Source organism: Amaranthus tricolor, chromosome 8 (genome assembly GCF_026212465.1).
Source record: "Amaranthus tricolor cultivar Red isolate AtriRed21 chromosome 8, ASM2621246v1, whole genome shotgun sequence".
NCBI lineage: Eukaryota > Viridiplantae > Streptophyta > Magnoliopsida > Caryophyllales > Amaranthaceae > Amaranthus > Amaranthus tricolor.
The window spans coordinates 25,727,449-25,748,181 of NC_080054.1; the positions used below are offsets into that span (position 1 = coordinate 25,727,449).

General features: G+C 34.8%; 1 protein-coding gene and 1 pseudogene across 1 annotated transcript; one reads left to right on the forward strand and one right to left on the reverse strand.

The window, feature by feature from the left end:
• Nucleotides 1–211: 211 nt before the first annotated feature.
• Nucleotides 212–7,186, reverse strand: LOC130821731 (phosphoinositide phosphatase SAC7-like; annotated as a pseudogene).
• A 1,473-nt stretch (nucleotides 7,187–8,659) lies between these two features.
• Nucleotides 8,660–13,225, forward strand: LOC130821086 (uncharacterized). Its single transcript, XM_057686701.1, has 4 exons — nucleotides 8,660–8,940; nucleotides 10,234–10,455; nucleotides 10,533–10,634; nucleotides 12,119–13,225. Exons 2-4 carry the CDS (start codon nucleotides 10,278–10,280, stop codon nucleotides 12,835–12,837), a joined length of 999 nt encoding a protein of 332 aa, XP_057542684.1. The 5' UTR covers nucleotides 8,660–8,940; nucleotides 10,234–10,277; the 3' UTR covers nucleotides 12,838–13,225.
• Nucleotides 13,226–20,733: the final 7,508 nt, after the last annotated feature.

Consider the following 20,733-nt stretch of genomic DNA (forward strand, 5'->3'; position numbering starts at 1 on the left):
GGCTGGACCAGACTTCAATTTTACAGTGCCAGAATGGCTAGAGAGAAATTTGTCTTATCATAATAACCCAAATAAACAGAAATGAAAATGGAATCAATGAATTGGAATAGAAAACCAGATGTTATAACAAAATTTAATGACAGAAAATGGGGCAAAGAAGCAACCATTAACTTGCAAGTGGATCACCCTGCGTGAAAATTTTCAAACCAGATCAGCATTGAGGATTATGCAGACGAGGTCTATTGCAAAAAATTCATCCATTGCCTCTCGCAAATGCAGCTATAGCAACGCTTAAGCTTTCCCACACAAGAGAAAAGAGAAGGTGCAACCAATCATGCCGAACTGTTGGATCAATTATTGAAACTGATGTAAGAATGGCTAAATCGTAAGCAGTTTTGCTTAGTCACAAATAACCAGGGATATATAATCACATGCAGTACAGGAAGAACTACAAAACAAATTTTTGACAGAGAGATAGATAGAGCAGGAAGCAAACATGCACCAGAATTACAATGGACCAAAACCTACTGGGTTTGGAATTTGTATCCAAATGAAGCTACATCTTAAATTCAGCAAGTGCAAGTTTAACTGAATGCACAAGTATTTTTCTGAAAGTAAGCAGTATTGAGTTGAAAATACATAGGGCCTTGTTTCGAATGGCTGTATCGTCATTGGAGTTTCAGTTTGTATGTCGTCACAGCTAGACCAAACCTGGAATTTCAGAATATTTTCCCCCCGGTAGTACATACTACCAGGGGATCAACACCAGATCTGCTTATGTGTTCCATACACGTGTAAGACAAAAGATGTGCCATCGTTTGCAAGAGAGTGGCTTGAGTATTGGCTAAGACAAGAGTACATATGACAGGGAATTGTTTACTCCATTCAACCTCACGAAAAGTAGCATTGCTAAATGCAACCCCCTTTTCCTATATTGTTTATTATTACAAATATTCCATATACTATTTTCCTCTAACTTTTACCTTAAGTCGGACATAGAGAAAACTATAGATTCAAGGAACAAAATAGAGCAATCTGAAGATAAGGAAAGAAGGAAAAAAAAAAAAAAAAAAAAAAAGCACTCTGGGTGGTAGTTTTAGCGACAATCAATGTATTCAAGCTTTACTTCAATTTCAAGAAACTCTTTAAAAAACTCAAAAACTAATCATCTATCTCATATATATTAATTTTTTTGATGTAAGCTCTTGAGAATCGAACAATCAGCGAACTATATTTCGCGTCAATTGAGCAAAACAAAATTTCTCGTTTTTCTGTGAATTGACAATTTTGTAAAATTTATTTGTTTCAAGTAAATTGAAATAAAAATCAATCTTTTGGTGAACTAAATCTCAAAAATTCATATTATCATGGTAGCTAGAAAATGTAAATCATATCAGAAATAACTGGTTTGAATAAGTTACAAGAAATAGAAGCAACATGTTTATTCCCATACAAACCCATATTTTTTCCCATGCTTAATAGTCCAACACTTAATATTCATACAATATTTTCGGTATTAAAAGTTAAAACTGCTTCTTGCTGAATGTCGAAAACATCCAAAATGTAGCATGTTTATAAGAATTATTGGCATAGTTTATTCCAAATGCTTCAAGATCAAAAGTGTAGTCTCAAGTTCAAATACGATTGACAATTTTCTTATATTGATATTTGATGTCATGATGTAGTGACTAAAAGTGTTGATATGTAGACCATCCAAAATTGAACATAAGACTTGGAGGAGGAAAATGTCCAATTTTGAAGGGCTCGCAAAAGTTTTTTGAATGTGAATAAATCATTATTTGAGAAAAATATTTTATAATTTACGGAGGTTAAATATAGTGAGGGTAGCATTTAGCAACCATTGCATATGTTTAAAGTATCTAACTTAAAATCAAAACAGTATGAGACGAATCCAGGACGAAAAATCCAGACCCAATACAGATCCATATATTCTAAATTTCACGAACATATATCAATCTTCAAAATAAAAAAAAAAAAAGAAGGCGTGATGTTTCATTCGCTATTCATAGATTCACTTGACACGGGATAACACCTCTGTTTGATCCAACTGGCTGAACAAATCACTGATTTAACCCCCATTTGATAACCCCAAACACTATCATAAAGAAGCTTATCTTTCAATAGTCAAACTGTCACTTGAACATATTGATAATTTCTATCACGAATTTATCGAAATCTAGTGGTTTTTGTCTACTTTAGAAACAAGTCTAGTACGCAGCAATAGTAGTCAGTGTTACACGCACCTCGCCTCAGAGACATGATTGAGAAAAGAAAGCCAGACAAGACCAGGGAAAGAGCTACAGGAAGAGACTGCAATACAAAAACAAGTCATCAGGTCAATACTCACGAGGAAAACTAAATTACTTTCTAGAAATGATTTAGAGTTTCCTTTCACAGCTAAAGCCTCAAGGCTTCCTTTTTGAGGTTGTGTAGTCATATCTTGGCTAACAGAAGCAATAAAGTGTCCATGCACAAGATCAATTGCATCCTGTGAAACATGACAAACCATTTGATAAACTCCGGAATTAAAACTGGGGAATGATTATAATGAAAATAAAGCAGTTCTAATTCATGTATATGCAATTCAAAAAAAAAAACAAAAAAAAAAACAGATATGCTGCAGAATTAGTGGCAAGAACATAGAACATGAAGTTAATAAATAAAACCAGACCCCTTGACTGAAATGGAAAGCATATCGAGTGTAAGACCCTAAAAGGCATTTTCTTGGAACCTAACTTTTCGAAAGGTTTTCAATTGCCTTTTAGCTTCTTTTGTGCTCAAATCCCTCACAAATATTCATGTTATAAGGCAGGATATAGTAATGTAATAAAAATTTTATGTGCCATAGGTTACCTAGAAGTTGGTTCCGTGTGCTATAGGTTACTCAAGGTAAATGGCCTTTGGAAACATCATGCCTAAATGTATGCTATAACTATAAGCCATCAATATGGTTCACATCATTCATCTCTCATTAAGTGAAACTAAGAAAACACCACGTATAGATGTACGCTATAGTTATAAGCCAGGTAAAGACATAAGATTAGTGTTTGACATCAGCCATTTTAATCTCATACTATAGAGTTTAAGTGTTCGAATATATTGCCAACACAGCTTGTGCAATACAATACCAAATCTAAAATCTGTCATCATATATAAAAAGTCTTAAGTGTTCAATTCATTAAAAAAGATGCCCAAAAGAAACATAAACTGGACAAGAGCAAAAAAAAGTCCAGAAAGACCGTAATGGAATGGTGAAATATGCGTATCAGTTCTCCTGGTAGATCTGCGTGCAATTAAAGTAACATCAATGATATCTTTCCCAATAGCAGCTTGGAAGTGATGAAAGCCTGAAGAAAAGTTAAGTACTCTATTCAAATACCAAGAACAACGAAAGTTGCTTCCATAAAAGGAAAACCAAAAAGGATACTTCCTTGAAGAACGGGAAGTAAGTATGGATCAAGCTGCAAAAGAAAAAGGGCCCATGCTCAGTTATCCAATAATAGTATTGCAATATAAACAAAAGTAACAATTAGAGACAACAGTAAACACTAAACACAGACTTAATACCACTCTAGCAGTAACAGTGGTCTAGAAAGATGTATCATTTCGAAATCAAAACCCAGTGTGAGTTCACAGATGTCCTTGCTTATCTCTCTTTTCAGAAGGATTGGGTACTCATAACACTGGATATACACAAGAAAAGTCAGAAGGAACCATAGCTGCTAGAATGCAATCTAGCTAAACCTCGAGAGCAAGTGTGTTTACCCAAGGTTTGTGGAGGTTTGAATCTGAGGAATATGATAATTTGGATCAAGCTGCGTTGTTGAAGCTGTTATGGGAAATCTCTATCAAAAAGGATAGACTCAACAAAATCTAATAAGATATTATGACACACAAAAAAAGAACTCCTAAAACAAATGAGGAGATTCGATCTTTTTTTGATGAACAGAAAGTAACAAACCTGGTTATCAATAAACACTTCTTTCATATAATTGTTCCGCAAATATCTAGGGTCTGCCAGCAGCAAAAACTATGTATCAAACATAGTAAAGAAGCATACAGAGCGCCATCCTCAAGCAGAAGTGCCTCTTAAAAATCAAAATAAGTAAGCAGAATATGAGATGAAAATAATATGAAAGGTTAGCTGTCTCCAAAGTGGGATCCTGATTGATTCATTTCCTAAATCATGCAACCTTTGCACATTTTCTTCAAAAGTTCAACAAAACTAAGCCGTGAGCCCATGAATTTCTTTCATGGAAATTAATAAGAAAAGCACTTATGATGAGAGGGCTAGTGTCAAAACATTTTGATGTCCTGGAACGTTCTCATAAGAGACCCCCTCCCCCCAATGGAACACCAACTCTCAAAATCTCATGCCAAACTTCAACGGAAGTAGCAAGATACAATGCCCTCAAGCTTTCATAAGCAACAATGAAACAAACTATAAAGAGAAAAAGCGGGCTAAAATCCGCAATATCATGTCACCAAAACCAAGATATCATGAAACTTTGTATCTACAACTGAAAAAAAAGTGCAGCATAGATAAGCCAGGTGTTTGGAATGTGTCCCATTTCACAACCTTAAACACAAAATTCAATTTCTAAAAATGCTTAAAACAATAGAAAAGACTATGAGTCAACTTATAACTAATGCTAACAACTTTGTTCGTAAATAAGAAGTATGGAATCTAAATCAATTACCCAATAACAATTACATAAGAAAGGAAAGGAAAAAAAACCCACCAATCTTGAACCTTGATAAACTAAAGCATGCTATTGGCCAATTATAAGCTACAGGGACACAAACCACCCATTCCCCAGCTGTCATTATCTATTTGTATAAAAGGGGTACAAAGAATAGGTTCTTCCCAAAATCCGGAGGCATTCCTCCAAGAACATCCCTTGTCCAAAAATTTGCTTATTAAAAGGAAACTAAAAGTAACAGATGTGAAACTCTATTGGGACAAGAATACTTAGGAGAATGAAAGAAGAAACAAAAAAATGTAACAAAAAAGAACCCTCAGAGTTAGATTGAAATCATAAGAGAAAAACTACCCAGGAGTCTACTCAGCAGCTTTTAAAAGAGAGGAAATTCAGTCTCCGCCCTTTTCTGCTAGTGTTAGCCAAGTCAAAAGTGTGAACTACAATCACTCCAAGAAAAACAGAAACCAATTTTTTAAAAAAATCTCGGCATTACCTTCTGTTCATGGGAACTCTTAAGAGGATAATCACAAGACAAAATCTTCATGGATAAAACTTTAAAGATAGGATGGCCCAGATAAGATCCAACACATTGACGTTCTATAATAACAATTAAATATAGTCCTGCAACGTTGAACACAATTTGTTATAGATCTACAAGAAGAGAGGCATTAAACAATTGCTTGTAGCTTACACCTGTTAACAAGTGACTGGATGCATTCCTATGAGCATACTATAAAAATTCAGACAAAATGCTCCCACAAAGAAGCAGAATATCATGAAACCTTTCCATGTAAAGTCATCTTTGGTTTATTTACAAGGACTAACTAAAGTTGCACAAAAGCGCAAATTTTCTAATTTATTTTCAGCACTTTTCAGGCAACTAGATTAAATTGCAATGTATACAAGAGTTCATGAACGCCCAATTTACTTTTGCTACTCTTTGGGCACCTAAGGGAAACCACATTCCTCCGCCTCGCCCCACCCACCAAGAAATTTGAACCATATACAATGAAAATAAGGATTAGTGTAATTATCATTATCATATTAATGCAATTCCTTGCTACACAAGAAATGTGCACAACATCTACACTGAGAAAGTTGATATATCTAGCTCCTGAGCTAACAAAATATCAACTACTTTTCAAAGAACAATTAGAGGTAATATAGCACATTGAAAAAGAAGGGGTAAGTTGAAATCCTTTTAGAAAATCCAACTTAGAAAGGATTGACATTGTTGCGGGACACAGTGAATTATTTATATTGCATATTAAAAATAAATAATATGTTCACTAGATCCACGTAGCAATGACTAGCATAAAGTAAAAACAAGCCCGCATCGCATAGCATCTCATCAGCCGTGTTGCAAAGGTTTTCAAAATACACGAACCGGTATTTCTCGCATTGTAAAGGTGTAAAAAAACTGTGTTTTGGGACGTATAAATGTATATCTTATGGTTTCAATCGATATTTTGGGACGTCATACATCAATGGGATGAGAAATCCCAAAAAGCAAATAAAGATAGCTACAATATCACGTTCCAACTACTTCTATATAAATCAACAAGAGAGAAATGGTCAAATAATCCATGTTTCTTAGCCTAGAGTGACACCAAAAAGACCATCTTCTCCCATAGTACCTCCACCCGTAGAAATTGATTATCGAAAATTCTCCTACTCCTTTCTAAGCATATACAATATATATTCATGAAAAATGGCAAGGAAATTATGGGATGTTTCAATTCTTGTAAACAATTGCGAAAAGAGATATATAGATAATAATGTTAATGCATGGAGGAAGGTTTGCATATGAGATGTTGCGGGCATATTTAAATATGTGCAAGGGGCACCAAGGTTATATGTTGCGCATCCTCAAATGTGCACCTCGTGAACCTCCAGCAAAGAATGTGCAAACCAGCAGCTTCAAAACATGTTTGCATTATCCTAAGGGTGAAGGGGAAAACAAACCAAAAGCAGAGATGGGCAAAAAAAAGGCATTGCCACCATAAAATTGTGTGTATTGATCAACATAACATTTGTGGATAATTACATATTGAAGACTAGTATTTATGAATGGAATTAAAATTATTTTCATGTGCAGAACCAAGTAATTTTGCTAACCTGTTTAGAGCTTTACCCCCCCAATCACACCATAGATGTCTGTATTTTTGGTACGCGCACAACATTGCAATGAAGTTCATCTGAAAAGCATAGCGATAGAGTTGGAAAAATTGCCCGATTTAATAGTTAGTCTACACATAAAGATCATTCTTGAAAGATAAGATTGAAAAAGAGAATAGAAATAAGACCAAGTAGCTTCATGGATCCATCAACTCGACTGACAGCCAACAAGGAGCCACCTGTGCCATCAGTGGGTTCAACAACATACTCGTCAGGAAATTCCCAAAGTCTCATTCTTGGATGCAACTTCTGTCCTGAGTCTGCTTTGCCCATAGTTATTAATATTCCACTTCACTAACTATAATTCACTGACGGCAAAACAACAAATACACAATCTTGTTAATCTATAAGCTCTTGAACTAATGGACAAAAGAAAAAAAATTACAAAAGAAGAAAGTCGTTCAATCAAAATTTATTCACAATAATTCTCAATCCATCAACCATCACTGTTGTCATCATTCATCATACAACTTCCTTCGAAACCAAAACTTACACAATAATACCAACCTATATCTGGATTCCTTCTCAAAAGTTGAAGCAAATATTCTTCATAATATTCAAAGGCCAGCATGAATATCATAATATGATCAAAAATATAAGAGTGATCAGCGTAATTCCATTGTTAAATAGATCAAAACAATCACTGAATCAATCTGTGATGTATAATGTCGTGAAAAAACATGGATTTCCATACAAAATAGCTCACACCAATAATTATAAACCGAAAAGCAGTGACTTTCTTGTTACCAATTGTTAAATAATGAAAAATGCATCAAATTACACATAAATTACAAATGTCGTGAAATCCTCAGCAATTTAACAAATAAAACGAAGCAAAAATTGAAGAAAAAGATGATGATCAAAACAACTTATCAAGTATGAAAATGGCCTGAGATAGCGATCGTGAAGTGAGAGAAAAGAGAAGGGAATGTAATGGAGATTAGTGACAGAGAAAGAGAAAGATGTCTAGCACGTCGGGAAATAAAATTTTCTGTTAAAACATTTAATTAGTTGTGACTTGTGAGTAATTACGTGATTTGACGACATTCCGATTCCGATGCTGATTTTTTTTTCCGATGATACTCCTTTCTAGAAAACAAATGGTAAACAAGTGTAGTCATATGAGTTTTTTCTAGAAAAATATTGTTAAAGTTGAGATTATTTATAATTAATCAATAAGTAAGATTATTGTAGGAAAATCGTGAAAATGTTGTATTATTCTAGATATTTTTTCCTTTTTAAAATTAGTTGTTTGTAATTTAAAGTTTGAGATTCACCGCAACACACTCGTCGTAATGACTATCCAACGCAACACACTCGCATGAAACAAGCATAGCAAACATACACAGGCGACATGCTCCTTGCAGCACGGGCGAGCTCTTTAAGTCAATTTCCAACTTGAAGAAAAAAGTTTGAAGTCAAACTTCACGATCAACGCTTGTGCAATACGGGCAAGTCACTACTGCAGCATGAGCAATTTTCAATTGAGTTTTTACAAAAGGTTTTGAAGGTCACCCATATATCAGGGGCGAAGTGCACACCGCAAATAATAAGTATTAACCGTGTCGTAAATTAATCTATAGAATCTACGACCAACTACGTTAATAGCAATTTAGTCAAAATATGGTCGTAAATTACAATTGGATCAGTCTCGTTTTAAGACTAGTCACAATTTGCGAGGGGCCCAAACTTAGGCTTAATACTAATGATCCCTCGAAAGACAAATGGCTTATAGATTATAGTTTAGTTATTAGTACTACAAGTATATACGAGTATACGACTAGAGTAATACTATGTAAACCCCATAATTTCCAAGAAATTTTGCACATGTACCACCTGATGCGAAGCACTCCTTGACACGAACATTTGGTATACGAGCATCTCCAGTGGAACATCCCATTTCCTTCTTCCGCCACCCAAAACTGTACACCGCACAACTACACAACCTCAGTTCACTATTCACTCCCTCGATTTCTCCATTTTCTATCTCCATTCAAGCTCGGAATGCTCACTCTTTTGCAGAATTGGAGCTTTCTAGGTTGCATTTTTCTTTCTCTTTTTATTTGTCGATTTTCCCTTTTTAATTTAATTAAATCAATGTGTAAATGTTTAGGATACAATTCAGATTGTTGTGTCTCTTCTTTTTATTGTAGCGTTGAAAATTTTAACTTATTTTGATGAATTGGAGCTTTTTACATGAAAATTTTCCTGCCTCTTGTATTTTTTTTATGATTGTTTTTAGGGTTCTTTTGAGTTGAAATGACTGGAATTTCGGTATTTTGTTCGGGTTAATTGCTTTTCTGATTTACAAATTCAGTTATTGGTTAACATTTAAGGGTTTGTAAATTGCCTTTGAATGTTTATATATTTTATCTACTGCTGGTTGTGCAATTGTTCTCTCGCACCATTTCTTATGGATAATCGCTTGTGTTAATCTGTTCTCCTTGCACAATTTACCCTGATTTCAGGTGCTATTTAGTAACTACTCAAGTGGTTTTCACTTTGATCTAAAATATGTTAGAAATTGGTAAATAATGTTGTCGAATTGTTTTGTGACGCATGTGTGCATAATGCTTTTTTTGGCTTTTGCTGATTGTGATTGGATTGAATATTGTGGTTGCAACAAAATGTGATTTTGGCTATGGCTTGAACTTCTTCTCTTGTTTTCCGAAGGCTTCATATGCATTAACAGAATATTCATCCCTAATGGTCCACAATACTTCAACCTCCTCGATCCATGTAGTTGATGGAGATTTATCTGCCTCTTACAAGTTTTCTTTTCTTCAAAATTCATTGGTTTTTGATGTCCCTTACCCCTGTAGCATGCTCCTTATTTTCTTTTCATTAACTTTCTCAGTTTCTTGCATGCTCATCCTCCCTTTCTTGGAATAGCATGAGACTAACAGTAATTATTCATATTAGATAAATTTGCAACTTTGAGCAATTCATCTCTGATGTAAACCAGATGCAGACTAATGAATAGTTTTTGTAGGACATTATCGCTTGAACGTTTTCATTATTGAGGACTCGTAATCATACTTTGAGAAGTGTTGTGTGTTGTTGATGACTTTTGCTTGTAGTTTGTTTTTGTGTGGCATCTTCTTGGGTTATATGATTGGCAATTTGTCTCCTAAACTAAATTTCTTTTTTTTTCAATTACTTAACATGTTTGTGTTGCATTATAAAACATCAACGATGCAATAGCCTTAATCCCAACTCCCAACATATGGGGTCTACATGAACCAAAACAAACCAATTGTAAACATAATGGAATTTTTTCTTTAGCTTTCCAAACTTGCTAATTTATGGTGGTTTGTAATTCTCTTTCTAGGTCTCTCTTCTTTTCAACCAATATTTTAAACTTTTGCTGTATAAATGAAACCAAGATCCCACAGTGAAGCTAGGTTCCAAAGGATGAAGAGTTCCCAAGGAGAAGGACCAAATTGGGTGCTGATTGTTGGCGGTGCCTTGCTAAGTACTTTATCTATTCGTCTTGGCTTTAAAATGAAACAGACACTTGATGGTAAACAAAAAGATAATGCAACTTTGAAAGGTATAGACATCTGAAACAGGAACTCTTCATTTCCTGACTACATAATCTGTAACTCACTTTAGCGCTTTGCAATTCAGGTTGTGAAAGGCGTGCTGGGCGAAGGTTGGTAAATTGTTGCTCAAATTCAAGTTTACATTCCTTTGGATTGGATGAGAATAGCTGCTATAACTGTGTTTCAGGTAGCCATTTTTGAAGCTTATACCTGTGGTCCTTATCTAACTTTCTGATTGAAGTTTTAATCTTTAAAATGTTTTGGTTAGTAGATAGACATTTTATAGAAGGCGGTGCTGCTTAGGTTTGCTAGGATTTTATTTTTTTCTTTTCACATGATAATCAATTCCTATAATTGATTGGTTGTCACCCTATCAAAGATAAATTTATACGCTTTTCTCTAACTAAGGTAGTTTAATAAGTACGGGTCGAACCACAATGCCTATCCTGTCTCTAATTATAGAAGTAACATATAGTAAGATAAGGTTTGGATAATTGAATATAAATATGTCACTAATCTCAACTTAAAATATGCTAATAATAAAAAAGAGCAGCTTGTTACCAAAACAAGTGAAGAATGGACTGATAGGATTGATATTACTGCAATAATTACTAGGTTGAATGGGGAATCCCTCTTAATCTAAGACCAATCTTCATACCATCTTTGCCTCAAATAATGATACAATTAATTTTCAATATTAAGCCCTCCTGGTTACTTGCTATCTATTGTTAATTGCTCATACGCCGTAAGAGTTCAATTATATTGCCTTAATTAATTACCTACTCTCGTAGCGCAATTTAAATTACGATTTTTAAACCTGGAGTAGTTCAATGATTCATCAACAAAAATTCATTTGTTCTAAATCTTTAAACTTTCCCTAATTTACACTAACTTCCCCAATAAAATATTTTAAATTAATAAAAAAATTCTACTTAATGGCCAAAATAGAGGTTTAACTAGTTGGTAAATAAAGTAAACAAAAAGGTAGATTGTGCATCGGATTCCCTTTACTAGCACGAAGCAACACAAGAAATGGAAAATCCTGGAACTACCGATAATACTCCAAAGATTGAAAGCTTGAACCTCCAGAAAAATGGTGGAATCTCAAGATCCCTAACCCCATAACCAGAATCTGAGACCCTCTGTCCCACTACCACACAAACCCTCAATTGAACTGAACATCAATGGCTGCTCTAGTTTAGGTTACAGGATCCACTACCTGAATGACCAGAGACAGTTAAATCGGTTACCACAAAGTAAAGAGGATAATGGAGACTTGCAATTATGCAATACAAAGTTATTTATGGAGGTTCCTCTAACTTGGAAAGTTTAATTTAACTAGCAATTTTTTATTCCGCAAAAGAATATCAGACAACAATTGAGTCTTTGTGGGATTTTGATTTTGACACGATTTGAAAATTTTGATTGTTGAAGTTTCGCCATTGATGGTGGATTGTGGGAGTTGTGGCTTTCTGGCAAAGGAAGAGGGATAGGAGATTGAAGGTGTAAAGAGCAGTAATATGGAACTGGGTGGAAGATATCACAACTTGCGCAGCAAATTCGTCCAATTAATTCTATTTGGTGGAGCAGGATATATATGTATATGTTTAATAGATTTGAAAGAACATTTCATATTACTACTAATTTGTCATTTTTATTTTTTTGATGTAGGAGAACGTGTGGTGGAGATCAGAAACCCTCCAAACAGCCAAAATTTGACAGATCCAGAGGTGTCGCTCCCTTTAGTGACTGTTCCCACGCCTGAGTATGGTATGGTTTGGGTATCATCTCCAGAGCATGGTGATCCACCATTAAAAGTGTTCCATCAGTCAAGTAATTTAGACTCACCATGTGTTTCTGAATCTGGCTCCGACATATATACCAAGCGGGAAGTGATACAGAAACTCAGACACCAGTTGAAGCAAAGAGATGACATGATATTAGAGATGCAGGATCAGATTACTGAACTACAGAATTCTTTAAATGTACAGGTGTCTCATTCTGACCACTTGAGATCACAGCTTGATTCTGCCAACAAAGAACTTTTGGATTCTGAGAGAGAAATACAAAGACTGAGAAAAGCTATTGCAGATCATTGCTTGGCGTTTGGAGAGTCTAACGAGAAGCCTTCTGCAACCTCACTGTCAGAGAAAAGAAATGGTCATATCAATGGAACTCTTAATGGACATGGCAATTTCGAGTTTCATGACAAAAGTAAAGGAGACGGGGAACTAATTCAAATGCTGAAAAAGGAAATCAGCAGGCTGAAAGAAATAATTGACGGAAAAGAGTATCTACTACAAAGCTATAAGGAACAACAGGTTTTGCTCTCTACTAAGATTAAAGAATTGCAACAGAGATTAGATTATCAGCTTCCACACATATTGTAGACAGCATACCCTATCTTCTGTCCCGACCCACATCCACCTTTTCTGTTTCTCAGATTTTTTTTTTTCCACATTTTTTCCCGAATTCATTAATGTTTGCGTAGGTTTTGAGCTGTATATAGTAGTGAAATTTGTGTCTTATTTATATAAAAAAGGATTAGTCAATCTTGTTTATACTGTGCCATGTTATAATTTGGCAAGAGTGGTGCTGTCGTTCCTCGAGGAGTCCTGTTTGATATCAATGGTACAGCTGAAAGAACTCCGGAGTAGGCCGCATTCAACTATTTTTCTTTTTTGATTTCTGGTTGTCCACCAATCTCAGATCGTCTGCTCAAACATTCAAGTGTAATCCTTTAAAGAAATGGTGAGAATATTGGTTTGGTCCAGTAAATATATTTACAATACTTGCATTCAATGCTGACTTTTACAATACCAGTCACATGTAAGGGAAAATATGGAGATGGAAAGTGTGGAAAGAGAATAGTTTTCTTCCAATTTTAGATAGATATACAATTATACATGTACTTGCAATAGGATGAAAAGTACTTTTCTACCCAATTATTTTTTGGAAAATGACATTAATAATTCAGCTTTTTACCAATTCACCGTGAATAATTGATGCAAATGCATCAAGGGACCAGGACTTTGCAAATAGTTCGCAAATTCAAGAAAGTGTTCCTAACTTGTCACCTACGCTAATGGTGCATGAAGAGCAGAACTGGGTCAAGGATGCTTGCCAAGGACTAAGCATGACCTCCAGATACTATGTTGGGAACAAAGAAGCCAAGACTACAACAAGGAACAACAGCATACACTTGGAAATGGGAACAGACAGCAGATCCCAGACCAAGGCATTTCCCGTCGACCAGCAGACCTTGCTGAGTCCCCTGAACGCAGACCCGTATCACCCAAACCCTGATCAAGGTTGGGATGTCACCTTTGCACTTGGGCCAAACCATCTAGGTCCCAAGATCTCACTGATAGACCACGTGGCATCCTAGAGGTTGAGTGAAAGGAGGGCTGTCTGACAGATTCTCCAGATCAGAATGTACTTAAGTATTTTGTCTTGTGTTTCTGTTTCAAAAGCGCCTTGTATTTAGCACGTGTTCTTTAATTAAGCGTGTGATTAGTTTTAACCGTTAAGGTAGTTGAGTGCTCTATATAAGGAGAGCCTCACCCCTTGTAATAAACGTTCAAGCATTCAGTTTCATTTGATTCAATACATAGAGGAATTTCAGAAAGTTGTTTCTGTTTTCTTTTTCGAAGTTGACGGTGACTTCATCAAAGGTATACGGAGTATCCTTTGATCTTTGTGGGTTCAAGGATTATGGAGCAATCATTGGCACTGCAAGGAAACCGTAAGTACAATTCCTGGAAGGCATTGTACATCTATCATAGGTATAAGAACGTTGATTCAGACGCTGGGCATCATCATCAGAAAACCAAGAAAGGATTTCTTGGCTCTGTTTCTGTGTGTTAAGTGTCTTGTTCATCATCGTTTGTTGATTGTGTGTGTGTAATCAATCAAGGCTTTCGCTAAACATTTATCAGTGCATAACAAAGGCCACAATCAGCCTTCGTTTTGCATCAACTTGGTATCAGAGCGCAATTACGAAAGGGACAAAGGTAGTATAGAAGCAGGATATTCGAAGACATTGTCATTTGTTCTAGGTAATTTCAGAGGAAGTGTTTGAAGGGCGATTTTCAGGCGACAAAAATTGGAAATCATTTGTCATTGTTCCTACAACATTCAGGGAGTGATTCCTCCTATCTTGAATTCATTTCTGTCATTCATTTAAAGTTTTTCATTCAATTTAATCATACTTTTCACAACAGTACACAAATCAATATCTGGCATTGCGATTGTGCGATTCTTGTTTTTGTTAATTCGATTGATTGTTGGAAAATTGTTGTGCTGGTTATTAGCTGTTGATCTAGAGACCATGGACCATGAGGAAAGATTTGGTATGTTAGAGGATGGTATGCGTAGATTGATGATTCACTTGGGATTAGATAATCAAAACGAAAGACCGCAAAACCCTAATCCTCGACCCTACGATGATAAAACCATAAAGATTGACATTCCTGATTTTGATGGCCTTAACCATGACCCAGAACGTTATTTAGATTGGGAAAGTAGGATGGACCAATACTTTGAATTCAAAGGAACACCACCAGACCAACAATTCAGGGTTGCCAAAGTGAAAATGACGAAAGTAGTTTCAACCTGGCTAGAAGGAATACAGAGGATGAGACTTAGGGAGGGTAGGAGTAAAATTCACACTTGGGATAAACTCAAGAAACACATGAAGAGGAAGTATGTACCCCCAACATATAGACAGCAGTTGTATGTGCAGTATAGTACATTGAAACAAGGAAATAGGACTATCAAAGAGTATATTCAAGAGTGGGAGAAGCTCACTGTGATTTGTAATGTCCATGATGATGAGGAATTAAGAGTGGGCAAGTTCTTGGCAGGTCTAAGGGAAGAAATCAGAGGGAAACTGATTAAGGACATGTTCTCTTCGTCTGATCTGATTGGATCTGATCTGATCTAATCTGGTCTGATCTGGTCTGATTCAGTCTGATCTGATCTGATCTGATCTGGTCTGATCTGATCTGATCTGGTCTGGTCTGATCTGGTCTGATCTGGTCTGGTCTGATCTGAAACTTTCTGATCTGATCTGAATAGTTATAATGATTATTATTATTTATTTTTAGTATTATTATTATTATTATTATTATTATTATTATTATTATTATTATTATTATTATTATTATTATTATCATTATTATAATAATAATAGTAATAATAATAATAATAATAATAATAATAATTATTATTATTATTATTATTATTATTATTATTATTATTATTATTATTGTTATTATAATTATAATAATAATAATAATAATAATAATAATAATAATAATTATTATTATTATTATTATTATTATTATTATTATTATTATTATTATTATTATGTCTTATTATTAATATTACATACTACATAGTTATAATGATTAATAATAATAATAATAATAATAATAATAATAATATAATAATAATAATAATAATAATAATAATAATAATAATAATAATAATAATAATAATATCATTATTATTATTATTATTATTATTATTATTATTATTATTATTATTATTATTATTATAATAATATTAATAATAATAATAATAATATCATTATTATTATTATTATTATTATTATTATTATTATTATTATTATTATTATTATAATATTAATAATAATAATAATAATAATAATAATAATAATAATAATAATAAGGGTTATTATCAATGGTGCCCTTGTAGTATTAAAAAATTACAATGGTACCCAACTGCATTTCAGTGGTACCCCCCAATTGTATGGTAATTACAACCGTGATATTAATGATGTTATTTCCGTTAAATGTCTGTTAACTTTTGAAATTAACTTAACCATGGTTAGTTCGTAATTGTTTAAATACCCAACATCCATTCAAACACATGACCTTCTTCTTCTCTTTTCCATCTCCTCTTCCTTCTCTGCTTCCATGGCTGCTTCCTCAAGGATCTCATCAGTGTGCGGTAAGGTGTATTCGGGTAATACCAAAAGACGACATGGAAGCCCTAACGTTAATTCCATTGAAGTTGGTATTTCCCAAATAAAATTAAATCAAATCAAAAACCCAGAAATCAAAATTAAATCTGATTGCACATTAAGTGTATTTCTTGATGGGTATCACAAATGCTCGAGCAAGGCCGAGATCAGCAATCTTGAGGGTCAGAGTTGGAACATTAAACTCTGCATTTTTCCACGCAATTAACAGAAGGTTCTCAAATCAAAACCATAAAAATCAATCAAAAATATACATAGAAACCATCAAAATGATTCAAAGCAGGAAAAATGAATTTTGATACCTTAATTATTGGATGAGGTACATTATCCACGCAATTTTTGGTAATATTTAGAAAATCAAAGAATACAACGACTTAATTCATACTTCACAATATTTAGAAGAAGAAAAAAAAAAGGAACCGAGAAGTTAATTTCTGAGAATATAAATCGGAAACCCTATATTGGATGCAACCACAAATTGAAGAATAAATCCAAAGATCATATCAAAATGTGAGGAGAAACCCTAACTTTTAGAGTAATTACCATTAACACAATCTAATCCCCACTTCACTTTAGCTGCATCAGTACTCAGTGAACTAATTACTCAAGATTCGTTGGACTTCGACACTTGGGTGTTCCTTTTTCTTTAATTGCTTTCATTATTTCTGGGTTTTTGTTTAAATTTGGATCACAGATTTAATTTTGATTTCTTGGTTTTTGATTTGATGTAATTTTATTTTTAGGTTTAAAATGCTATTTTTTGGGAAGAAAAAGATTTTATTGCTCCTGCAATTTGTAATTCCATACTAACCATGGAAGAAGAGCAGCCATGGAAGAAGAGCAGCCATGAAAGAGAAAAGGGAAGAAGATGAAGAAACTAACCATGGTTAGGTTAAATTCCAAATTTAACGGACATTTAATGGAAAATTCATCATTAAGGTCACGGTTGTAATTACCATATAATTGGGGGGTACCACTGAAATGCAGTTCGGTACCATTGTAATTTTTCAATAGTACAAGGGCACCATTGATAATTTCCCTAATAATAATAATAATAATAATAATAATAATAATAATAACAATAATAATAATAATAATAATAATAATAATATTAATAATAATAATAATAATAATAATGGTATGGTTTGATCTGATCTGGTCTGGTCTGATCTAGTCTGGTCTGATCTGATCTGGTCTGGTCTGGTCTGATCTGGTCTGGTCTGATCTGATCTGAATAGTTCTGATCTGGTCTGATCTGATCTGGTCTGATTCCAATAAGAATAAGTAATAAGTCAAAAAAATAAGTTGAATAGAACACCTTCTAACACACCTTATCTGACCATACACACAGCAGGATTAATGGCCATTGATATTGAGAAACATATGGGTAAGGCTGCCACTTCCTACGATAGAACCACTAAGACTTACACCTCTAAGAGCACTAGCACCACAGCAACACCTGAGAGGGATATACAACTAAACCTATCCAAGCCCAACACTTTGAAGATGGTAGCACCTTCAAAAGATGTTGTCTGCTTCAAATGTAATGGCAGGGGACACTACAAGAAGGATTGCCCAAATGCTAGAGCCTTCACCATGAGAGAATGGGATGAGATCAGACAGGACACCCGACCCAAAAAGATCCTAGTGTCTAGAAATGGGCAGGAAGAGGAAATATATCCACCTAACCTGAGTGATGATGATGGTACCTTCATAATAGATGAGAATGGGAATAGACACAGGTTTGAAGGAGATACTGAGGAAGAAGAGGAAGAGGACCTGGAGAGGATATTACCTGAGAAAGTATAGTTTGTCTATCAAAAGAAGCCTCCACACTACACCTGGGTCAAAAAATTCAGATCAAAGGGAGAATACCTTCCAAACCAAGTGTAAGGTACAGGGGAGAGTATGTGACCTGATTATAGATGGTGGTAGTGAGTCAAACTGTGTGAGCAAACAGTTGGTGAATGAGCTGAACTTAGAAACCAAGCCTCACCCACACCCCTACAAGATAAAATGGTTGAACAATAAATCAAGTGAGTTTGTGAGAAAGCAGTGTTTAGTGAACTTGACCTTAGGCACCTACACTGATAAAGTGTTATGTGATATGCTTGATATGGATGCATGTCATATACTGCTAGGGAGACCATGGCAGTATGACAGAAGAACCATGCATGATGGTTACACTAACACCTATACCTTTAGGCACAGTGGGAAAAGGAAGGAATTAGTGCTTTTGCCTCCACACAGAACTGTTCCATCTAAGACCACTAAGACACCTATACGTTTAATAAACAAGAAGGCAAGAATTAAGGAAGACAGAAGGGAAGAGCAAACTTGTCTATTGATCAACAAGAAGGTTAAACAGAGGAGTAACAACTTAGATGTTGGGAATGTTAATTTCTTCGAACAGTTCACTGACAATTCAGACCATAAATACTTTTGCAATATTTGGGAACAAAATAGACTTAATGCCAAGCATAATAAGAAGGTTGAGTTTATGCAAAATTTCAACCTTGTTGCTCAGAATAAAAATGTGAAATCTAACAAGGTGACAGTTGCATTAAGTAGGAAAGCACGCTTACTAGCTATACCACATGTTAAGGTTTTGGGATTTAAGATGATTAAAGGAAAACATCAAGCTGATCCAAACTTCAGAACTGTATACACATGGGTTGAATGTGTATGTGAAATGAATATTACATTAGCTGTATCACTAATTACTCTTTCTTTACATTGTAGAAAACATGGAGATGCAATACGACATGCTGAAAAAAAGATGGAAATACACAAGCAAATGCAAAGCATCATTGAGAGAGCTACTGCCATACAACAGCAGGGGATTAACAAGCATCAGATTGGGGATAATGCTTTCAAAACAGATCTGTTAGAGCAATATGGAGTCCTTGTCATACACAACATAAGAGTCCTGAGGCCATACTGTACAGCATCAGAATTGAGGACAATTCTTTTTCAAGAGGGAGGAATTGATGCAAATGCATCAAGGGACCAGGACTTTGCAAATAGTTCGCAAATTCAAGAAAGTGTTCCTAACTTGTCACCTACGCTAATGGTGCATGAAGAGCAGAACTGGGTCAAGGATGCTTGCCAAGGACTAAGCATGACCTCAAGATACCATGTTGGGAACAAAGAAGCCAAGACTACAACAAGGAACAACAGCATACACTTGGAAATGGGAACAGACAGCAGATCCCAGACCAAGGCATTTCCCGTCGACCAGCAGACCTTGCTGAGTCCCCTGAACGCAGACCCGTATCACCCAAACCCTGATCAAGGTTGGGATGTCACCTTTGCACTTGGGCCAAACCATCTAGGTCCCAAGATCTCACTGATAGACCACGTGGCATCCTAGAGGTTGAGTGAAAGGAGGGCTGTCTGACAGATTCTCCAGATCAGAATGTACTTAAGTATTTTGTCTTGTGATTCTGTTTCAAAAGCGCCTTGTATTTAGCACGTGTTCTTTAATCAAGCGTGTGATTAGTTTTAACCGTTAAGGTAGTTGAGTGCTCTATATAAGGAGAGCCTCACCCCTTGTAATAAACGTTCAAGCATTCAGTTTCATTTGATTCAATACATATAGGAATTTCAGAAAGTTGTTTCTGTTTTCTTTTTCGAAGTTGACGGTGACTTCATCAAAGGTATACGGAGTATCCTTGATCTTTGTGGGTTCAAGGATTGTGGAGCAATCATTGGCACTGCAAGGAAACCTTAAGTACAATTCCTGGAAGGCATTGTACATCTATCATAGGTATAAGAATGTTGATTCAGACGCTGGGCATCATCATCAGAAAACCAAGAAAGGATTTCTTGGCTCTGTTTCTGTGTGTTAAGTGTCTTGTTCATCATCGTTTGTTGATTGTGTGTGTGTAATCAATCAAGGCTTCCGCTAAACATTTATCAGTGCATAACAAAGGCCACAATCAGCCTTCGTTTTGCATCAATAATCCTACTATTGGATTAACTTCTAATAATTTAACTTTTTCCTTATTTACAATACATTAATAAGGTATGCTGATAGCAAAATAAAGTTAAATGTTAAAATATTAGAAAATAAACTAAGAATAAATGTTGAATTATATAAAAATAATTTAAAGTTTGGATTATTCATAGTGAATGGGTAAAACATTAAATTATTAAAGTTAATTTTTTCAATTATTTATTTCAAACCCCTTAAATTTGATATTAGTTAACTTGGTCGAATTTAAATGAACTAAATTTGTTGATACTACAAATAATTTTGAAGACCAAACCCCAATAC

Bases quoted from the DNA above. Each gene is read 5' to 3' on its own strand.
- LOC130821086 (XM_057686701.1), top strand. From the start codon at position 10,278: ATGAAACCAAGATCCCACAGTGAAGCTAGGTTCCAAAGGATGAAGAGT. The intron at 10,456-10,532 runs GTATAGACATCT...TTTGCAATTCAG, and splicing joins AGATAATGCAACTTTGAAAG to GTTGTGAAAGGCGTGCTGGG. The intron at 10,635-12,118 runs GTAGCCATTTTT...TTTTTGATGTAG, and splicing joins CTGCTATAACTGTGTTTCAG to GAGAACGTGTGGTGGAGATC.